We start from the raw sequence: 24,061 nt of genomic DNA on the forward strand, positions 1-24,061 counted from the left end.
CAGGCTCTCTATAGCTCGCCCTGACCATTTAGCAGAGCTTGAGGCCGTATTTTCAGCACCTATGATTACTTACCTTTTTAAACACAGGGATCACTATCATGGGAGGTGCATGCGATGCCAAGGTCAGGTCAGCATAGTGAAAATGAAAATTGGTTTTTGAGGCAAGGAAATGGCGCAGTAACTGTCTCACATAGCTCAGTGGACATCCCAAGGGAAGGGATAGAGGAGGGAGTGAGAGAAGAAAGGAAAAAAGAGGTGCCTAATTGAAGGGCTCTGGAATAGTTTCGACCCCCTGGGGAGCTTTAAGGTGCACTGAAGTACCACAGCACACAGGCGCCTTTGCGCTTTGCCTGCATCAAAACGTGGTCGCCACGGCTGCCTTTGAATACAGGAACTCCGGCTCAGTAACCGAGTGTGCTAACCACTGAGCCACCGCAGCGGGTCAGCGTAGTCAACTGGCATCGAAATTGAAACTGCCGACCTACGCCACCGTTAGTGTCCCCTCACACTCGAAGTGTAATGGTGATGGTGCTCAATAATAACGAAATCGCAACTGTGGATACTGCCCGAAAATTGTATGGATCTGCATAAGATACGAGGTGCAAATATGACACGCTAAATTCTGGAAAAAAAAAGAAAGCTCATATTATACGCGGGTTTTTTCGGTGATGTTCAACATTCTCAAAAGCAAACAGCACTTCACAATTGGTTTCAAAGTGGTAAGAGAATACGTCTACTTAGAGCAGGTAGTGACCGCTAACTTAGCGCGCAGAAGGGGCGGGTTCCTGCGGTCACCTCTGTGCCACGTAAATAAAACATGCTTATGCTGGCAAAGCACTTTATTTTTCTTAGCAAATTGCACTTCGTGGTCGTCTTCTGTTTCCCAAGGGAAAAGAAACCGAGAACCACACATCACATACTGCAACACCTCACCTTTTGGCATATTTGTCATCGATCGTGAGAGCCAAACAACACAGACTTCGACAAGTTGTCTTCGTCGATTTCGTACCAAGCTCTTCTTGCAAGTTTGCTCGGAAGGCACGTAGCCTTAACTGCATTCGTTGAAATTTTTCTGCGCGTTTAGGTCAACCGTACAGTAGCTTGATTTCAGACACCGCATAATAAACAATAACACAGCGTGGAATCAGCTGCTTTCGTGCAAGGCTGCTTGACATTTTACCACTGTCAGCGCATCCCCGCGGCAGCAAAAGGTACCCACCAGCCAATTTAATAGCACAATTTCGAGCACTTTTTGTTTTGCTTAATATTTTCCAACTTTAAACACTATGTTTTGGCAAAATAAAATATTAGTTATTCTGATCGCTGCTTATTTCTTTTTACAAAAATTTAGCAGACATTCCCTCACTCTGTAAAAAAAATGCTCTCGGGGCATCGCCCTGCTATAATTGGCTGATTCCTCGTTGCTTCAAGCGGTGTGACGTCTCTACGTTTTGTCATTTTGGCATCACTAGCAATAACTTTTGACACAATTTGTGACAGTTGCGTAATACGGCCCCAGAAGTGGGCAGAGTGGGTGAGGGAACAAACGCAGGTTAATGACATCCTAGTCGAAATCAAGAGGAAGAAATGGGCATGGGCAGGGCATGTACTGCGAAGGCAAGATAACCGCTGGACCTTAAGGGTAACGGAGTGGATTCCAAGAGAAGGCAAGTGTAGCAGGGGGCGGCAGAAAGTTAGGTGGACGGATGAGATTAAAAAGTCTGCGAGGATACAGTGGCCGCAGCTGGCAAAGGACCGGCTTAATTGGAGAGACATGGGAGAGGCCTTTGTCGTGCAGTGGGCGCAGTGAGGCTGACAATGATACCATATATACACGACAGCATTGACAAATATACCATTTTGCTCACTATGTTTGCTTTTAGGCAGAGAGGAAAAGTGCACTAAGTATAAAGTGTCTTAATTTTAAAAAAATTAATACTCTTTAGAATGCCTTTTTATGATGGGACTACAGCAGTAAATAATTTGATTCCTATTTGCAACTATAAGTTGCAATAAAAATATTGTAGCTGGATTCTGCATATAGTAAAGCACATTAATATCAAATTTAAATGTAATGCGACGAGAGTAAGACCAACAATGCCATGCACAAGTTGCATGAAAATGATTAACGAAGAAAACTGCATACGAAGTGATTTAAAGAGACATTGGCGATACAGCTTCTGGAGAAAGCAATGAGTCAGCACTGTGTCCCTCCTCTTCTGTTTAAATCCTTGTCCCTTGCTCTGTTTTACCAAACATGATCAACCTGCCTGCAGCATCGCAATGGCGGGAAATGTAGCTATACTATACACATTTGTTGCTGTCGTGAGAGCACTACCGTATATACGCGTAAAAGGCCCACACTTTTTTTCCGGATTTGAGGGCATATCTTCAGGGTGCAGCCCATACACGTGCTGTGCGAAAAAAAAAAAAAAACGTTTTTAAGTAAAAACACACCAATCAGGGAATGAGCAGCATTTATTCTACGTTCAAACATCACTCATGTTAGTATTCCGACCCCGAGCTGGTGCTGTGCTCTGGTGCATGCTCTTCTCACAAGAAGTCGCACAGCATGTCCACTTTCAACGCGCAGCCGTTGTTCCGCGCTTCTTCCAGTTTGGGAAACTTGCACGGCTTGCTTCAGACAGCGCGCTTTTTGCATCTTGTGTTCCCCAGCGCATCCTTTTCGTTGCACCATTATCGGACGCACTTCTGACCTATGTCGAATTTCCTGCCCGTCGCACGCTTGCTGTGTTCAACTACAAACTACCAGCCGTGTAGCTATTAAGGTGCTTGCCCATCGTGCTAAAACTTCAACGCTCAGCGGCAGCACGCGAAAGCCACGAAAGCCACAACTACGGTGAAACACGCTACCACAACTCTGAAGCTGGTGATACTGATGCTGATATGGATAGCAGGAGCTCGTGGCGGAGGAAAAAGTTGACGATGATGACGATGAGCCGCGGCCCCGGGCGCCGTCCGTGGGTGGCACCTGGAAGCTCCTGTGCGCATGTGTCTCCTCCATGATCAAGCGCACCGTTGCTTGCAGCCGAAGCTGATCGCAGAGGCCACGGTGCGTGCATTTCGAAGGCTATTCCCGAATGGGTCGCGGAAAGTTTGGGAGCGGCCCTTACATGGATATTTTTTTTTTAATATTTCCTTCAGGAAAACAGTGTGGCCCATACACGGGTGCAACCCTTACACGTGTTTATAAGGTAATCAAGTTCATGACAAATGCACCACGTAATTAGCCTGCATACAAGGCATTCATTACTTTTTGCTAACGATAAAGTGTGCACCATTTTTTTTGGCTGCAAATGTAGTCAGTGCAAACAAGCACTACCCTTGACAGCACTGCACCTTATGTATGAAGCAGCATATAGGCCTTTAGCTTTTTCTTTCAGTAAGCACACATATATATATACTCATCTAAATCTGCACACAGCCTGATAATTCCGTATTTTCCATGCCCGAGAACGCAAACTGCAGTTCACCACTGGCAATCGTTCATTCCTCTCCCAATGACCTCGTCCCTCAGTTACCATTGCCCTATACCAGCTGCGGCCCAGAAAATGTCTTGGAGGGGGACGCAGGGATTAAATCGCAAAAATCTCGAAAAAAAAATTGAATTTTAGAAAACACTCCCTTCGGTATCTATAAGGTTCTTCTAATGAAATCCCAAAAACAGCCCAGAAGTGACTCTAAAGAATGTTTTGCGACCAAAAGTAGCAATAAAACTGGCTTAAAGGAGTGTAGACACCTAATTTTGGTAGCATGTTTTCTTCCCTACAATGATGTGGAAGACACTACTATGCATGGATCACCATGTGGTCGCCTACGACCGCTAAATAATTTATGATCGAATTTTTCTGCCATGCTGTTTTGGTTTCAACAGCCAAACGATGGATGTGACGTCAAAGTCTGGTTATGTGTCACGTGAGGCATGGAAAAACTGCAATATAATAAGTTCTTCACTGTTTTAATTCACTATGGTGCTAAAGCCAGCCTTCCTCAAGAGCCACAATGACAAAGAATGAAGAAGCAGCAATTATATTTAAGTTTTTCATGCCTCACGTGACCTATAACCACACTTTAACGTGACAGTTATTGTTAAGCTGCTGAAACCGAAACAGTCAGGGAAAGAAACTCGATTATAAATTATTTACCAGTCATCAGAGAACACCATATGGTAATCACGTTAAGAATGCCTTACGCACCATTAAAAAGAAGAAAACATGAGCCCAAAAGCTGGGTGTCTATACTCCTTCAAATCTCCATGAAAATGCCAGTTTTCTCTAAAGTGTTTTTTTACCTGACTGCTCTGCTTGCAAAAAACATGGCATAACAATGACTTCATGGATTTGCAAGCAGTTTGCTGCATTGTGTGTATAGTTGATACGTTCCTGGTTTATGCCATTTCCCGGTTCCTAAGCTCAAAACCGCCGGCATTTAAAATGTCCCGTAGAGTTACGCCATATTTTTCCCGGTTAATATGTTCCCGGATAACACAATTTCCTTCTACTATGTTTAAGATTTGGACAAGCTGTGGTCGTATAGCACGTTTATTGGCCAACCATGCATGTTAAAAACATACAAGCGGGCCGAACGTGAGGGCACGCGACATGAAAAGCTATAATGCAGCAGCAGTCACCTGCCGTGGTGGCTTCTCTGCAGTGCAGATATGCAGGGAGCCGAACCACCACCACCACTAAGAATAAAAAAAAACAGTGCGCTAGCATTCGTGACAGCTGTTTTTTTGGGGATGCAGCACGAAGAAGAGTAACGCTGAGGTTTCTTTGCGAGCGCATGATGGCAACGGGGCGAAGCATCTACGAACAACTGCGATGCGCTTCGAAACATTGCAACAATCAGCCGCCACGGTGGCTTCCCCGCAGTCCATAGGGCCAAGCATTTGAAAATGACGATAGGAAGATATTTTCATTACTTTCGTCATGGACTGGATGCGTTGCGAAGCTCCTTCCGCACTTAAAACACTGCAAATGCGAATTGAATTCTGCGAGCACTAGAAAAGGCTCTGTTGAGACCTTGTGCCAAGAATTGCTAATCTTGATTTTTATGAAGTGAGATTGTTGATAACTGTCTTTGTACCTCACTCAACAGTTATATTTCTCAAAATTAGGCAGTTTGGATAATACATCTTTTCCCGCAGTTTCTTGAAAACATATCAACGAGGTTTTACTGTATATTCTCTATGCAGTGATGTTCCTATAATTCTGAATTATGTTTTCATTTTTTCATGACATGACAATAATGAATGCATTATGCAAGCGTAGATATAACTTTCTGTAAACTTTGTGTAAAGCTTAAGTGTAATTGCAGGCTCCTCCTGTGCTTTGTTGTCATGCCAGGCAGGTTTGGTATAGCACTGAAGCATATTAAATTTACATTTGTAGTTTTCCAGAGCAAGAAAGAGCACATGGCCAAAGAAGGGAAGACATCAAGCGCAACAAAGACAGAAAGGAGAACGATGGGACCTGTGTGCTGTCTTTGTTGCACTTGAATTTAGTGGACTTCTCAATAGGTATGCCAAATTTCACTGCGCAAAACCAAGAAGTAAATATGCTCTCAGTTCCTTGGTATCCACTCCGCTACCCTAACACGCGATCAGAGCTGGATCAAAGCTGTAGCTGTCGCGTGTACGTGTGTCCACTGCTCTGCAGTTTGCCCAGATGATCAACCAATACTCAAATGAATGAACAGTGCATTCTTTCTTTAACAAATAGTTTATTTCAAAACAAACAAATGGTGTAGCACTGCTCTCTTACAGTTATCTCCTTGAGAGACCACTCGTTGAATAGAACAATAGCGTGGAACTTTAGGACTCTACAGCCCTTTCCTTTATGCTGCGTGCCTTGAATATCTGTATAACCTGCTAGCAGTGCTTGAATACCAACGTTAGAAGTGCCCATTATCACACAGTGAGACCCATGACACGGTACTAGGAAAAATGATATGAGAACTCACTTCTTCAGTAGCTTAGCCATTTTCATCAGCACTAGCTCGTTAACGAGATCGCAGCCTAGTATGTGGCAGTAAGCCAGCGCCCCTCAACCACCGGTGCTCCAACGCCACCCACAAAACAGTGGGTGCCTGGTAAACTATCGAAAAAGGGATTGCCAAAGAGCACACAGCACAGCACAATTTCAAGCATTTGTGACTTAAAAGAACATGTGCTGTAGTCGCAGACAATTACTTGGCAAAGAATGACGCCAAGTCCCTGAAACTGACCAAATGCACAGTTACGGCAGTCATGCAGCAGTTCTTATAATGTCCTGCTCGTTAAAATAAAATCCTCTCGTTCTCACAATCTAAAAAAGAGGTCCCTCAGCATGCCACACTCAGTGGATACAAAAAGGGTCCCCCCATGCAAATACAGCTTTCAGTGGGGGCAGGGGCCTTGCTTACCACACAGGCGTCAAACAGCAAAGGCCCATAAGAGTCCTGTCTCCATCGATCGTCAATACAGGAAGACTCGCCAGCCACGCCCAGAAATGGTCCGCAGGCGTAACACGTGACGCATCACAGCAAACTCGCGCACAGCTTCTCCGCACCAGCACCGCGTGTGGCGGCGACAGGCAACGAGGCACGCGAGGTGCCGCCGTCAGGTGGTGTCCTCTTGCCAGCGGGCGGCCAGGAAGCGCCGGTAAATGATGGTCACGTAGATGGCAAGCAGCAGCACGACGAACAGGTCATCGAGTAGGCCAAGGATGCCGAAAATGGCCTCCGGGATCATGTCCAGTGGCGAGACAAGGTACATGATGGCTGCCACGAAGCAGAGGACGATGCGCAGCCGAAACATGTACATGATGCCCCCCACTGAGAAGAACTCGGAGCCCGCATGCCGCAGCAGGGTCGGCAGGTCGCGCAGGTGGTCCAGCCACTGTGGAGGGACAAAATGTGGGGTGCAGGCAATGGCACGACGCTCAGCTTTGAAAAGTGGGATGCAGGCAAAGGAACCATCATCAGTTTCAAAATATTGGGATGCAAGAAAAAGGGATGATGCCCAGCTTCAAAAGTGGAATGCAGGCAAAACAAAAACGAGCTTGAGCATGTCCGGAAACGTGCAGCCCATTTTGTATCTAGTGACTGCTTTGCAATGATGTAAAATGAGCTGAGTTGGCTACTAACTGAAAAATAGGAGGACATATCTAAGGACTTTGTCTTTTCTATAACACATTTCAGGGCAGAATAGGCGTGGATACGGGCATTTACGTCAAGCCACCGACTTCCGACTTACGTGTCTCCTTGAATGGGTCACTCAATGAAAACCTGGGAACACAGGTGTGGGGTGAATATATTTAAATACATTTTCTTCCCAAAAACAATCCATGACTGGAATGATTTACCAGAAAACACTGTCACCGCTCCTCTCCCATCTTTTTCTACTCACCTACAGCGTTTAATGTCCAATCTCTGATGGGTGCATTGTTCTGTCACTAAGGCGCTTGGTGCAGCTTGGTCTTTTCTGGCACATTAGTTTTGATGTGTGCTCTGATGGCCTGCTGAGCTTGCATACTAAATATTTGAAATGGCAAGTCTCCTTTTTTCTTGAGCTATTGTTCTGGTGTGTTGTTAACCTCTCAGTGTATATGGTGTCTGCAAGCATAGTGTTTATGTATGTCATTAACATCATCAGCCAGACTGCACCCACTGCAGGACAAAGAAAGACCTCTCCCATATCTCTCCAATTAACCCTGCTTTGTGCCAGCTGCGGCCACCATATACCCGCAAACTTCTTAATCTCATCCGGCCACCTAACTTTCTGCCACCACCAGCTACGCTTCCTTTCCCTTGGAATCCAGTCGTTACCCTCACAGACAATCGGTTACCTTGCCTTCACATTACATGCCCTGCCCAAACACATTTCTTCCTCTTGATTTTAATTCGGATGTCACTGAGCCCCGTTTGTTCCCTCCCCCACTCTGCCCACTTACGGTCCCTTAACGTTACACCTATAATTTTTCTTTCCACAGCTCGCTGCATTGTCCTTAGCTTAAGCTGAACCCTTTTAGTTAGCCTCCACGTTTCTGCCCCGTAGGTGAGATATAGCTGTTGTATACTTTCCTCTTGAGTGATATTGGTAAACTGCCATTCATAATCCGAGACAACCTGCCATATGCACTCCACCCCATTCTTACACGTATAGTTATTTCCCTCTCGTGATCCGGATCAGCGGTCACTACCTCCCCTAAGTACACGTGTTCCTCTATCACTTCCAGCCCCTCACTGCCAATTCTGAACTGCTGTTCCCTTGCTAGACTGGTGAACATTACTTTGGTTTCATATATAATAACTTTTAGAACCACAGTTCTGCTCTGCCTGTCTAGCTCATTGATCAAGCTTTGCAGTTCATCAGTACGCACGCACGATTCCCATTTTTATGCATATCCCTCCCCCTACAATAATGCCTGTCCAGGTGCTGTAGATATTGTAAATAAATAAACTAATAATATTAAGCATGATATGCTTTTAGCTCCCATTGTAGGTGCGTCGTGGATGACCTTGGTGCCAGACCGGAGGGAGAGATATGGAGGCGAACCCCTGGTGCCCATGTGCTGCTTTGCCGCTAGAGTGGCCCATGCATCAGCAACAGCGTCTTCCTAGTCATGTGGCACGAGAAGCCAGCACACGGCACGGAGCCTACACTCTGCGCTGCAGCCTGAGAGGTGCACGCAGTCCTCGTGATGTGAGCGAAGCGAGAGTGCAGCACGTGTTGTGCAATCCACGCGCCTGTGGGCAACTGCGGCACTGGACATTGCACTCTGCCAGCCAATCAATGCTGCGGAAGGGTGGTTGTGTTTGACCGAGATGAGACCATGCAACCAGGTGTAGTCTCTAGAATGTGCTACATCAGTACTGGAAAGCATTTCAAGCTCAAGTCTGCTCTTGAGTGAATTTTCGTATCTGACAATGTGCACTATACAGTTATGCATGCTGACATCACTGAAGCTTTTTGAGTGACCAACACAAGTCATGAGATGTTTTGTGATGACAAACTGCAGCACGCAATCACCGTGGAAGATCTGCAATGTGGATATAGGTTTTCAGACAGACAGACCTCCCAGGAGCACATTTGGTAAATTCGCATGACCAGGCCTCTTGAGAAGCACCACATTTTCCAGCTTCGCTTAAAGAATGCATGTCCAGCACAAGTTTAAAGGTCTATATACAGCTAATTTTATTATGTTTTCTTCTCTCAAATGATGCATTAGACATTAGAATACAGGGATCATCATGTTACAACTACATGTTACAGACATCGTCCGGCTGATGAAAGAGGAACCAAAACACTATAAAGAAATTCAATTACAAATTATTTAGTGGCCATAAGCGAAAACGCAGGGTGCCCCATGTATACCAATGCGTAGCGCATCGTTTGAAATAAGAAAACACGCAAGCAAAAATGTGGTGGCTATACTTCTTAAAGATAAATGTGAAATTTGCATAAGACCTAGAAATGAATTTCGCAGCAGAAAAAGTGTTTACTGCAGCCTGTTCATGTTTATTCGTGGGAATCGTTTGAACCCCATTTTCATGTCTGCATGGGGTTACATCGTCCCTAGATAGGCTGCTATCATGCAGCATCATGCTGCCTACATGACATACATGTCTTCGCACCCCTGCCCCATTCCCAATAAAGATGATCTGAACTGGGTAGGGTGATGAAGGGGAATTTTCGCATCTCATATCTGTTGTCATTATGTTTGTGTGCGTGCTTTGATGCACTTGTCTACCTGTTGTTCATGTCACTGTGTTTCTAGTGCGTTGCTCTCCATTACCAAGTCCACCATTCCACTGTCCACTACAGCTAATCCTGGATATATCCAACTCAAACTAGACACAGGCTAGGATCAGAGGTCTAATCCTGTAAGCAGAATACCACCAGCATATCTCAATAAAATTCACGAAAAATTGCTTTCTGTAATGCCTTCACTACAGAAGAAGGCCAGATGGGAGCCCCCGGTAGCCTTCGGCACTGCATGACAAGCAGTGTACTGGGCATCAGCGTCACTTGAAAAATGGGTATGCCAGATGGAGCGCCACTTCCTAACTGCCTCCATCACATGTTTTCACAGCATCTTCACGTAACTAGTGCTACCAGCAGGTGCCCAAGCCCATGCAGCTGACGCGGCTCCATGCGTGAAAAGTGACTGCAGCAACACTGTTAGGAGAAAGGCCACTTGCATAGGAGTGGCACACCATTGGATATATCAGATGTGCTGTTGAGCGAGAGTTTGATATGGAAATGTTTTTAGTGTTTTTTCAGTGTTTGCTATAAACAATTTGATATATCCAGGCTTGACTGTAGCTGCATGCATCTCTAGGCCTCAGCCAACAATGACCTTAGCAGTAACCGTGTAGCCTCATCATCATCATCACCATCACCCAGACTGCATCCACTGCAGGACAAAGGCCTCCAACTGACCCTGTCCCGTGCCAGCTGCAGCCACCCCACCCTCACAAACTTCTTGATCTCATGTGCCAACCCAACTTTCTGCTGCCCCCTGCTGTTACGCTTGCCTCTTCTTGGAACACAGTGTGTTACCCTTGACTCTTTCGTTTCCACGCCACTATGCATCGATCACCGGTGACCGATGGATTCGAAACACGATTTCAGCGCTGCCGGGGCCGTTGAGGATTTTGTGCTGTCAGTTTGTAGTTTATACACTCAAACTTTACTTTCTAGCTTAGTTGGTATTTTTCTCTCAAGGCGCTGATTTTTGAAACAGCTTTGAAGGTTCCGGTGTAAAACGCTCGTGAGATGGCGTCAGCCGCAGAGATGGCTCGCGCTCACAAAATCCTGCTTCGTGCTAATCTGTTGCATCTGTAGCAAGTTTTTTCAGTGCTTCAAGCATCAGTGACTCTGTTAATGATATTACGTTGTCGGAGTTTGACTCTGACGAAGAAACTGCGCAACCTAAATATGAAACGTGGACACCTGTCCGCCCATAGGCTTTGTTTTTCGCTTCTTTTTTGTTCTTTCGCTCATTCAGCCGGTTTAGGGATTGCACTGATGTTATGAATGATATGTCCGGTTTCTGTAGTCTCTCGACATTATATGCCAAGATTTACTTCCACCTGCACAAAAAAGAATCGACTCTAGACCCGCTAGATATCGGGTACCGACCTTGGATTAATGTTTTGTAATAGCCCGAAGCTGTTCACGAAAGCTGTGGATGTCTTCAGACTAGTCCTAAATCATCCTAAACGTCTACTGGAATGGTTTCTTGTAAAACTAAAGCATTGCGGAGCATTTTCAAGAAATTTACAGTCAAACCTGTTTATAACAAACACAGATATCATTAATTATTGGCTATTGGCGCTGCAACGATCCGCGGAACGAGGCTACCTGCGACAGAATGCTCGGCCAGCTAGAATTCCTCAGCTGCGCGCCACCTGGAAGCGCGCCAGGAAGCACAACGGCATCGATATCACCTGCCTATATGTACCACCCTTGGTGTAACTATCTCGGGAGTTGAAAGGATTCATCGCCTAGGCGCAGCAAACGCCAACAAAACCCGACCTGTCATTCTAAAGTTATATGATTTTCGAGACAAAGCAAAAGTCTTTCTAAACTGCCATAAATTGAAGGACTCCGAAATATCAGTAAGCAAAGACTTCTCACCACGACTTCGTAACATCCGAAAAAAGCTTTGGGACAGCTGTAACCCAAACAAGGATAAAGGTGACAAAGTTTCGTTGGTCTTTGACAAGATTAAAGTTAACGGTGTGCTCTATACCTGGGACGATGATAAGGAAACCAAAGTAGCTGTAGGAAAGAAACGAGTAACACGAAGCAAAAAAAAAACTGAGCAAACACGACACGCTCTACTTTTTAACAATAGCCAACATAAATGCCAGAAGCATTGTGAATAAAACAACTGAACTTGAAGCCCTTATAATCAAACATAACCCTGACGTTATCACCATAACTGAAACCTGGTTGTCTCCCAGCATATCAGATGCGGATATTTTTCCCCCTGGCTTTACTGTAATGCGTAAAGACCGAGGTACACATGGCGGCAGATCGGCAATCTTGATCAAAGACAGCATACACGCAGCGGCCATGCCAGCTATCGATGACGTTGAAGCACTTTGGTGCAAAATCACCATGGGTCAATGCTTACTTCACTTAGGCACAATGTACCAGCCACCTGACGATACCGACAAAACGTTGTGTCTGATGCCAGATTACATGGAACACCACTTAAAAGCGAGTCAAAAAAAAAAAAGTTGTTCTTGCAGGCGATTTTAACATCCCTTGCATCATTTGTGATACCGTCCACAATGGTAACACAGACATACTTAGCGCAAAAGCACTGCTTGATAACTCTTTTTACTCTGGATCTTTTAACTCTGGTCTCATTCAAGTAATCCGCGACCCAACGCGCGTTACGAAAACAATTACTAGTACTCTTGATCTTGCGTTTATTAGTGACATAGTTCAGTTTACAAATTATTCATGTGAAGTAGTAGATGGTCTTTCAGATCACAAGGCTACATTATGTGTCCTCCCGTTAAGAACACCGAGTACCGTTCAAAGACAGAAAGCATAGATTTTTGACTGGTCCAAAGCGGATGATACCAGCATTCTTGACCATTTGTAACTGTCATGCACAAATTTTTTTTCTGGTTCTCAAGTTCCCACAGTGTCTGTCAACCAGTCATGGCTATCCTTCGTAACTATTGTGCAAGATTGCTTATCCAACACAGAAAACCAAGCCAGTGCATCGTACAAACCCATGGCTAACAAGAGGGATTATACATCTTAAGCGCAAAATTACTCAATTAAGAAAGCTGTAACCTAGACTTCAATTGCCAAGTTACGCTGTGAAAATCCACAGCCATTCACAGGCACTCAAACAAGCTGTGAAAGCAGCCAAGCAGGAATATATGAATGTCACATTAATTGATTTTATCAAGACCGCTCCTCATAAACTCTGGCGATACATGACCTCACAGACTAAAAAAAGTAAACCCCATCCGAACGGAAAACTAATTACAGCTACTTCCTTTAACAAACTTTAAATCTGTGTTTATACTTGATGACGGCACCATCCATGTGCTAGAACCCCAGATTAATGGCAACAACGATACACTCGAGGAAATAACAGTAACTGAAGAAGGAATATTTGCCTTACTTCTCAGTACTGATACGAAGGAATCGATAGGTCCAGACAACATACCGAATGCATTCCTGAAAGGTTACACTGAATGGATTTCCAAATACCTGCTACATTTATATAAGAGATCAATAGAAACTGCATAACTACCAGAACTGTGGAAAATAGCTAAGGCAATTCCGATACATAAATCAGGAGACCCAGTCAATGTTTCCAACTACTGTCCTATTTCTCTTACATCTACGGCCTGTAAAATCCTGGAACATTTAATTTTGAAACACATTACAATGTTTGTTGAAGACCACAAATTAATTATTCCCAATCAACATGGCTTCCGAAAAGGTTTGTCTGCGGCGACACAATTACTAGAAACGGTCTATAACTTAGCTATGACAATCAATAAAGGGGGGCAAACAGATATGATATTCGTTAATTTGTCAAAAGCCTTCGACCGGGTATCTAATTCTAAACTTCACTATAAGCTAGTTCACTTTCTTGGTAATGGGACAATAACTAATTGGTTAAAAGCCTATTTAAATGGTCGTCACCAGCTTGTCTCATTTAAAAACAGTGAGTCGGACTTGGCAGAAGTATTATCTGGCGTGCCACAGGGGTCAGTGCTTGCACCAATACTTTTCCTTCTTTTTATTAATGATTTGAGCAAGAATATCGATACAACAGTGCGTTATGTTTGCGGATGACTGCATCACCTACAAAGAAATCAATAGCCCTGCTGACCAAATAGCCCTAAACAACTGACTGCAGTATGTATTGAAATGGTGTGACAACTGGCAGATGGCCCTCAACCTGGAAAAAAACTGTCTGCATGAGAGTCACTAGAAAGAAACAGCCATTAAATTACAATTATGAAATCAAACAGAAGACGCTCACAAAGGTAGAGCAGTTCAAGTATCTTGGCGTTATTATTGCCTCGGACCTACGATGGAATGAGCATGTGACACACATTACCACAAAGGCGCATTCTGCTATTTACATGATAAGACGTTCCCTTCGACTTGCTTCACCGGAAACAAAACTTTTGGCATACATTTCACTTGTTCGTTCTGTGATAGAATACAGTATTATTACCTGGCTGCCATACACTAAACAATATACAGTGGAACCCCGTTCATACGTTTTTCACTGGACTGGGGAAAAAAACGTAAGAGCCGGGAAAACGCAACAGTGAGGAAAGCTCCGAAAATGAATGAAAAAAGTGCAGTTTCAACTATAGACAATTTATTTCCACAGAGTGCGCTTAGGACCTAAAATTTTTAAAGATCAGAATGGTGGCTTGCCGTTTCTGCCACGAGCCTGCTTTGCTTTCGGGCCAAAGAGCGCGGCATTCCCCTCTATCTCGGCACGCTTCGAGACGATGCTGTTAAGCGTCGAGGGTGGGAGACCAAGGTCCTTGGCAATGTCTACTCTCTTCCGCGCTGGCTGCCTGTCGACTGCGTTTAATGCGTCCAACTTTTCCTCAAGGGAAAGCTCCTTCCACTTGCGCGACACCATCTAAGTACAACTTCGACGTTCACGGGGCTTAATGCACAATGATGACAGCGCGATAGAAGAGGGGTCGACCCGTCCAACAACCATGCGGCGACCGTAAAAGTGAGAGCATTTTTCACGAACGGCCACCTAGTGGCGGCCTCTCGAACTGGCGTGCGGCTTCTTGCAGCCAGTTCCATAGCCAAGCCCGGCCAAACCCAGCCAAAACTCTGCAAAAGTCAAAATGGCGGTTGGAGTGCGTTGCCTACTTCAGCCCAGGCGTGTTCGGGGTGCTAAGTTGCGACGTATCATGCGGGAACGTTTTCACAGCTACTACGTAACAGCGGGGTTCTTTATACATTGGATCCTATGGAAGCTATGCCGGGACCGGATGAAAACGACGCAGCAGCCGGGAAAACGCAGCAGTGAGGAACGTAACAGCGGGGTTCTACTGTACTGATAGATTAGAAAGTGTTCAGCGAAAAGCTGTCCGATTTATTTTCAACAAATACATTCATCATGAATCCCCCACACTGCTTCTGCAAAAAGCCGGCCTCTCTGCAATCCACACACGAGCCAGACTGTTGAGGCTTAAGTTTCTGTTCCTCCTTTTGAATGATAGAACAAAACTTGATAAGACTAGATATCTGCTTGAGCCTAACAGGCGTGTCACAAGAACAAAACATGAACATCTATCCGAATATAGATACCATAGCGATGCATTCAAATTTTCATTTTTCCCACATGTGATTCACGAGTCGAATATGTTGCCTCCTGAAATTGTCAACAAGATGTGCCCTGAAGCATTTGTACCGCAGCTAACAAACCATCTTGAAAACTATTATCAACACTGTCACCATGTGTGATTTACATGTACCTTTGTGTAAAGTGAAAAAGTTCCTTCTCTGCTGTTCCTTTCTTAATTTGTTTTGCACTTTTTGATATGCATGTGAACCCGATCCTGTTACAGCCTCAAAGTGAGGCCAACAGTATATTATAAATAAATAAATAAATAAATAAATAAATAAATAAATAAATATCAAAGTGCTCCTCAACATTTTGGATAAAAATATGCATTTCTTACTTTATATATCGAACGCAGTTTGTCAAAGCACAGGTAATCGAACTGCCAAGCGCCAAGCTATGCCCACTCGAATGGCAGGCGACAGGCTTTCCCTCACTGCAGAAGTGAATAGTGGTGGAGCAACAACCCTTAGCACCATTGAAAATTTTGGGGGATCTCAAATTTTCAACTCTGGCGATGCCCTACAATTGATCCACTGGTAGTCACGTAGTGTTCATGATGTCAAGACCCTCTCAACCAATCAGGGAATTTCGTGATAGAGAAGCAGTAAATATTTTGTGAGGCAACAACCTAAATGCTATCGTATTAATAATCCATGCTAGCCATGCCTGCAGTTGCAGTGGGAAGCCACAAAGAACAGCCTGCCTATAGTGCCAATGGCTTGCGCTAGATGGCTTTCAGTGGCACCTCTGTAGGTGGTGCACACTGTCCTCAATAACTCAAAATAACGAAACAAACGACCATCAAACCCGATTTAACGTAGTTTTCTGGTTTTCTGGAAATAACTGAGTAAAAAAAAAGCTATTTCTCACTCATTTTGCCCCAATGTTTTGCACCTTGTTGGCAGCGTAGCAAGAGTAAAGGCCAAGACAGTAAAGGCCAAGACACGGCCCTGGTTTTGTTTTGACGGAGCTGCAAGCTGCGCCGCTGCATGGAACTAAGGACACGGCAGTCGGCAGCACTTCCCACCTCGACGTTGAATCTGTTTTACCAGATGCTGGTTTCATGCACAAGCAATCCGGGTTGCTTTCGTGGACATTTCTTACGTTGTCACATATATTAAGGAGCCTAAATTAAATTTTAAAGGAAAAAGGTGTGAAGAAGACCAAGCGAATTAACCGAAGAATAAAGAAGAGGAAGAAGAAGCATTCGTTGAGGTGGAGAGAGTTGATTGGTGGAGAAGCATTCGGTGAGGTAGAGAGAGATGATTGGTGGAGAAGAGAAGAAGACGACGACAAGGCTTACGTGGACTAACACCGAGGCTATAAAAGGGTGTGTGAGAGCGAGGCACAGGGGGAACAGCAGAGAAGCGGAGGCTCCGGCGGGTCAGGGACACTTTGGCTGGAAGAGAGCGACGCCGGCTACTGCTACGGTGAGCTCGCGTTCTACGACATCGCATCCTGGACTTCCTGCCGTGCCTGAGCCCGTTCCGGGGAGTCAACAGAGGACGCTACCACCTGCTACGGCCAGGGGTATCTCCAGCGCTGTTGCCACCCATCCGGGTGATGCCCCCAAAGTCAACAACACCGGCATCACCTCCACGGGCGCTTGGACTGGGAGCTTGTACGACGCAGCCAGCGACGCCAGTCCAAGCGCGTCGAACGTCGCCAGCGACGCCCAAGCACAGCGAACGCCGCCTCGACGCCGCCTACTGGATCCATACAACGCGGCAGCCACACCGAACCAACCGTGAGCACGAACGCCGACCGCTAATAGTAGAACACTAATAGTAGATGCTAGTAGCAGTGTGCCCGGGTCGTGTGTATTTATAGTCTTTGTGCTTTGTGTTAGTTTTGCTAGTTTTGTGTTCTAGTGTGTGGGCCACGTAGGGTGTATTAAATGTGCGTATGTGTGGGTACACCCGTCGCCTAGTCCATTCTTTCGGTCCGAGTGTTCTCCGGAGAGATCCGTGACAAAGATAAGTGGCAAGCCTGCCAGGACACATTTCCTTTTTCTTTATTGCTTTGTCTCGGATTTTTCCGATCTCTCGACGGCAGAAAGTATGGACTAGGCAAAAACCTTAGAGCTGGCGCTCAAGCCAGGGTTAAGCAAGGAAGAGGCGATGCGTCTCTGTGACGAGGAGAAAGAAGAGGCAAAAAGGCAGAGAGAGGAAAGGGCGCAAGCACGCGCAGACGCTCATGAAGCAGAAGAGCGCCAGGGGAAAAGAGCTCGCGAGGCAGAGAGGAGAGCTCCCAAGGCGGAAGAGCGAGAAGAGAAAAGAGCTCGCGAGGCGGAAGAGCGAGAAAAGAAAAGAGCTCGCGAGGCAGAAAGAAGAGCTCGCGAGGCAGAAGAACAGGAGAAAAGAAGAATATAACGGGAGAAGGAGTTTATTTTGTGGAAACAGGCGCATGTCGCGGGAGGATACGAGGAGATCTCGGACAATGATCAGCGTTCCTTAGCGGGTACAGAATCTCCTAGACCGGCCAGGGTTTGTCCAAGGAAGCTAATGGCTCCTTTCAATGACAAGAGAGATAATCTGGACGCATATCTGCAACGATTCGAGCGGATAGCTTTGGGGCAAGGCCTGGAGCGCAGTGAATGGGCCACGGCATTGAGCATGTGTTTAGTCGGAGAGGCGCTGCATGTGTTTGGAAGGATGCCCGCTGCTGATTCCATGGACTACGAGAAAGTCAAAAAGGCACTCCTCCAAAGATTCAGGCTTATGGCAGAGGGTTTTCGTGAGAGATTTCGAACCGCGAAACCTGAGGATTCGGAAAACGCGAAGCAGTTTTCCTGCAGGCTATCCAACTATATTTTGATAGGCGGCTTGATATGTCAAACACAGAAAAGAGTTTTGAAGGTGTGCGTGACAAGCTGGTCACAGAGCAATTTTTAGCGTGTTGCAGCTCAAAGCTGGCGCTATTCCTGAAGGAAAGAAAGTTGTGTTCATTGGAAGAGTTCACCGACACTGCAGGCCAATTCCTCGAGGCTCAAGGGTTAAGAAATTTGAGTAAGGCAAAGGAGGAACCCCAAAAGACCCTAGAGACAGATGCGGCAAAATTAAGAGCATATGGCAGTGCATCTAAGGCGCCAGTAAGGTGTTTTCTCTGCGGCAAGGTTTTCTCAGCGCCCGTTCTTGTCGCCTCGTCTCTGTCCTCGTCTGTTCAGTGCTGCTTTTCCAGAACACCGTGCAGCTGACTGTTGGACTAGTAGTGCTGCCCAAAAAACACAGGTTGTGTGTCAAGGTTGTAAGAGGAGGGGTCATACTCTTGATGAGTGCCGATACAGAACTCAGGACCGAGCTGCTTGCGTTGTCGACACTAGGGTAGAACTTGTCACGCCACCCGAAGTTCCACAGCTGAAAGGAGAGCAAATGCCGCTGGAAAATGAGGCAGTGAGTGGAACACCCAAGTCGAAAGCAGCAATGCCAGTGGTGGTTGGGCAAATAGGGGACCGTCCTATATTGGTGCTTAGAGACAGCGGAGCCAACACAGTCGTGGTTCGGAGAAGCCTGGTGAAGGACAAGGATCCTACAGGGGAAGCGTCGGTCGTCACTCTTGTAGATAGCACAGTGAGGTACCTTCCTGAAGCAAGAATTCTAATGTCCACGCCATATTATATTGAGCAGGTAGTGGCAAAATGCGTAGACCAGCCCATCTACGATCTCATCCTGGGAAACATTACAGGTGCAAGAAGTGTCGAAGACCCCGATCCCGAGTGGAGGATGCTCGACGTTGAAGAACATTCAAAGGAGGAAAAGCCTGTGACAGCTCAGACGAATGCAGTCAGTTTCTCCTCGGCAGTAGAGACAAGAGCTCAAGCGACAGCCCGAGCAACGCAGCGTCCGCTCTCCACGCCTGTTACGATGTGCCTGAGCGTAACACTGGGTGAAATTGCAATTAGGCAAAAAGAAGACCAGAGCTTGAAGGCCTGCTTCGAAAGAGTCGGGGAAAAAGTGAAAAGAAAGAAGTGTCTTTCGTCATTCGAATATCAATTGGTAAATGGTCTTCTGCACAGGGAATGCATATTTAGTTCCGGAAGGCGCGTCCAACAGCTGGTGTTACCGAGAGATATGCGAGAGACCGTGTTGCGCTTGGGACACGACGCCATTATGGCCGGACACCAGGGTGTTCAAAAAATGGTGTCTAGGATCACCGAGGAGTTCTTTCGGCCGGGTGTTCAGAGTGACATTAAGCGCTTTGTTCGCTCATGTGACGTGTGCCAGCACACAGTTACGAAGGGAAGAGTTGGTCCCGTACCTCTGGGAAAGATGCCAGCCATCGACCTACCATTTCAGCGAGTGGCTATTGACATTGTGGGACCAATCTCTCCAGTATCCGCCAAAGGCAATAGATATGTGCTTACTCTAGTTGATGTGGCCACTCGTTATCCTGACGCTATTCTACTGAGAACTATTGACAGCATCAAAGTGGCGGAGGGTCTCGTGGAAATGTTTTCGCGTTATGGGTTCCCGAGGGAAATTTTGAGTGACCGGGGCTCGAACTTCACATTGGAACTAATGAAGGAGGTTAACGGCCTTTTGTCAGACAGTTACTGACGATGCCTTACCATCCCATGTGTAATGGGCTTGTAGAGCGGTTCAAAGGCACCCTCAAAAATATGATCAAGAAAATGTGCCAGGAGAGACATACTCTTTTGTTCGCTTACCGCAAAGTACCACAAACGAGTCTTGGTTTCTCGCCCTTTGAGATGTTGTATGGGAGAACCGTTAGAAGTCCACTTGCAATACTCAAGGAGCTGTGGGCTAATAAAGAGATTGCATCAGATCTCAAGACCTCATACACATACGTGTTTGAGTTGCGGGATAGGTTGAAGGAAACATGCAGGCTTGCACATAAAAGCCTGGAAAAGGCGCGTGAACGCCACAAGGGATGTTATGAAAGGAAAGCCATTCACAGAAATCTGAATCCGGGCGACAGGGTTCCTGTGTTGCTACCCATGGATCATGATAAGTTAATGATGCAATGGAAGGGCCCATACCTTGTGACACTGAAGAAAAAGGATAACGTTTATGAGGTATTGATTGATGGCACTAAGGAGGTTTTCCATGTAAAAACGTTGAAGAAATATGAAGAAAGAGGTCCCATACGGCGGTACGCCCCCAGGGCAGCTTGTTCGATAATGGCCGAGAAGACAGGTGATGCTGCCGAGGTGTCCAGGTTCAGTGGGAAGAAAAACGCAGAAGGGGATGAGGTACTGAAGAAGCCCAATTTGAATGAAGACAGAGGATTACAGCTCTTCTCCAAATCAAGGGGGAGACGTTTTGGGATGGGCCAAGCCAGACTGAGGTCATATGTTACAAATTAGACTTGTATAGAGATAGAGCTAACTGGTCAGCTCTGGGTGTCTCGGGGATATATCTTGTTGTTGCTGTGTTAATGTATCTCTGGGATTTACCTTGTTGTTGTTGTTGTTCCTATTGTTGGTGTTATGTGATTATACAAGAGAGTGTGTTGTGGACACGAACATGTTTATTAAGGACTCTGTGCGGACAGCGGCAGTGGTGTGTTAGTGTTCTGAAAACGCAATTTGGTGTGCTGTGTTAGTGGTGTGCATTTGGTGTGTGCTGGACCTCTGCAGTGTGTTGAGTGCTGGGTCCAAAATCGGCACAGAAGATAGTCGGTTGGCTGGATGGCTTGAAGATGATGTGAGCAGTTTTTCATGAAAAAAACTCTTGAGAGAGGGAGCCCTTGTCACATAATTAAGGAGCCTAAATTAAATGTTAAAGGAAAAAGGTGTGAAGACGACAACGCCAATTAACCAAAGAATAAAGAAAAGGAAGAAGAATCATTCGTTGAGGTGGAGAAAGATGATTGGTGGAGAAGGCTATAAAAGGGCGTGTGAGAGCGAGGCACAGGGGGAACAGCAGAGAAGCGGAGGCTCCGGCGGGTCAGGGACACTTTGGTTGGAAGAGAGCGATGCCGGCTACTGCTCCCGTGAGCTCGCGTTCTACAACATCGCATCGTGGACGTCCTGCCGTGCCTGAGCCCGTTCCGGGGAGTCAACAGAGGAGTCATGTTCCGGGGAGTCACCTGCTACGGCCAAGGGTATCTCCAGCGCTGTTGCCACCCATCCGGGTGGTGCCCCCAAGGCCAACAACACCGGCATCACCTCCACGGGCGCTTGCACCTGGAGCTTGTACGACGCAGCCAGCGACGCCAGTCCAAGCGCGTCGAACGCCGCCAGCGACGCCAGCCCAAGCACGGCGAACGCCGCCTCGACGCCGCCTACTGGATCCATACAACGCCGCAGCCACACCGAACCAATTGTGAGCACGAAAGCCGACCGCTAATAGTAGAACACTAGTAGTAGACGCTAGTAGCAGTGCGCCCGGGTCGTGTGTATTTATAGTCTGTGTTTTGTGTTAGTTTTCTCAGTTTTGTGTTCTAGTGTGTGTGCCACGTAGGGTGTATTAAATGTGCGTTTGTGTGGGTACACCCGTTGCCTAGTCCATTCTTTCGGTCCGAGTGTTCTCCGGAGAGATCCGTGACACACGTGCAGGTATGGGTTAATGGCAAATATGATGACGCGGTATAGCTTTTGGGTGCTGCTACGTTGCCATTTCAGATTCAGAAGGGTGGAAAAATCCCTTCTGCGATTTTCCGAACTTCTCGATTTAACAAAATAATTTGGGGCTGTTCTCCACTCCATTAAATCGTGTTTTAACTGTATTACACTATGACTAGGCGAGCGAGTCGGTGATACATTGTAAGGCAAGAGTGTGAAAAACAAGGACAAAAGGGGAAGATACTAAGGGGAATCTGATGTACAGTGTAATACCCACTTATAATGATATGTATCACTATTAACGATCCAAATCTTTAGATTTAGAAATTCTCCCAATGCCCCAGTGTAAAAATGAACTATATATAACGATAAAATTATCGGCAAAATAATGCATACAATGACAGGATTCTCGCCACCCGGAATGTGTTTAGTACCACCAAAATAATAAAACACTTTGAGGCGAATGATGTGAAAACTCCGCAAATGGACTGGCGTGGCAAAGCCCTTGAGGCATTGCGTACTGACTTTGGAAGCAAGTGCTATCGTAGTCTCAATCGCTGGAGGGAGGAAGAACTTGCTTTCTCACACAAATGCAGTTTCCGCTGTTTCCGGAAGCCCGTTTGTGCATTCATAGTGAACCGGGTAAAAATGGCTGCGCAAGGCGATAACTTTGAATCCCACTTCCCCCCATGTTTGTCTTTGAGAACTTACATTTTTTTTTTCGAAGTGTTAGCTTTTCTTAGTGCATTCTTCCGTTTGCAGCGCGGACCTTGGCACAACACCAAGAAGCTGTGTGTGGTTCACTTGGCGAACTTGGCAGAGCGCCAATACGCTATGTGCACTTGACAGGAGCGCCAGTGGCAGTGGCTACATGCATGGGGGAATACGTGGGAGTGGTCTTTTTTTCTTTTTGCCTGTCCAGGTATAACGATAATCAGTTATAATGATCAAATTTTCTGGTCTTCTCAATATTGTTATAAGTGAATGGCACTGTACTGCTACTATTAGATGCCCCTTAGACGGGCTTGCACTCACTGGCCTCGGTTCTCCCGAGTAGCGGCGGTTGTAGTCGTTGATGTCTCGAAGTAGGCGAGCCCGTTCCTCGCGCTGCCCATCCGTGTCCTCGGCCAAGTGCTGGTCCTGGAAGCAACGCAGCATCACGGACACCTGCAAGGCACCAAACTGAGCTCTCCTTGGCCAAGCAATGCACCGAAAACACTGCTACTAAGCATCACTTTAATATTTTTACCGCACTTCTTGTCAAAAACTACAGCACCATTCTATTCTACAGAACAATGGCTGTCCCCAGTAACAGAAAAAATTATGGAAGTCAGATACTACTATCTTTCTTATGCCTACCATTTTGAACAAAAAACAACCTATGCAGCACGAATATATACACACCTTACACCCTAAAGAGTTCAAACTGTATTTTGTGCAGGGAAACACAGTCTACATCTGCAAATATTTTTTGTTTGTGCAGATGGTTTTCCGTGCTTGTGCCTAACAGTCGCGGACCTGACCACGTGGTGTAAGTCATGTCTATGTGTGGGGCTTCAGACATTCTCAAGCTGCTTGCTTTGCAGTTTTTCGTCTGGAATCCATTTACTCTGTATGAGAATGTGAGTAAACATTTGTATACCTCCGCATATCTCTTTGATACACTTACGGCTGGCAGATGCTAAAAAGAAATGCGGAAAAAACAACGGCAACAGCATTGAGGGAAACTGAATACTAGTGCAGTTGATTTTCAATTTGACGGTGAAAAGACCACTGTGTGGAAGTGTTAAAGGAACCTTGAAATGATTTTGATGGTCGTATTGTCACACGTGAATACGGGAGATCACTGATCACAAGAGACGGCGGCGGGCTTCGACGAACGTCTTCACCACACCTCCAGATCGCTGTCACTTCCACTTCCTCTTTTTGAGGTGGCGCGTGCTTCAGGTCAGCGCTAAGCGGACATGCGGAATGCGCTGTGTCAGTATTCTATGAAATAAATCTGTAAAGGAGATCCTTGTGAATATTCGAGTCGAATTTAAAAGCTCTGTGTGGACCCTATAACTTTCAAATAATTTGCAAATAAATTGCAAATAATAAGCAGCATTAATCACTCTTGAAATGAGCTTTGTTGTCTTGCACAAGCTGTAGTAGC

The 24,061-nt window shown here is 45.9% G+C and overlaps 1 protein-coding gene across 3 annotated transcripts in view; it reads right to left on the reverse strand.

The window, feature by feature from the left end:
* Positions 1-5,725: 5,725 nt before the first annotated feature.
* LOC144110655 (E3 ubiquitin-protein ligase RNF170-like) overlaps positions 5,726-24,061 on the reverse strand; it is a 44,801-nt gene continuing 26,465 nt past the window's right edge. For all 3 annotated transcript variants that reach the window (XM_077643707.1, XM_077643706.1, XM_077643708.1), the window contains exons 4-5: positions 22,942-23,073; positions 5,726-6,901 (exon numbers count right to left, since the gene is read on the reverse strand). In XM_077643707.1, the coding sequence (XP_077499833.1) occupies positions 6,623-6,901; positions 22,942-23,073 (411 nt within the window). In that variant the 3' untranslated portion in view covers positions 5,726-6,622. The remainder of the gene's footprint in view (positions 6,902-22,941; positions 23,074-24,061) is intronic.

Source organism: Amblyomma americanum, chromosome 11 (genome assembly GCF_052857255.1).
Source record: "Amblyomma americanum isolate KBUSLIRL-KWMA chromosome 11, ASM5285725v1, whole genome shotgun sequence".
In the NCBI taxonomy this organism is placed as follows: Eukaryota; Metazoa; Arthropoda; class Arachnida; order Ixodida; family Ixodidae; genus Amblyomma; species Amblyomma americanum.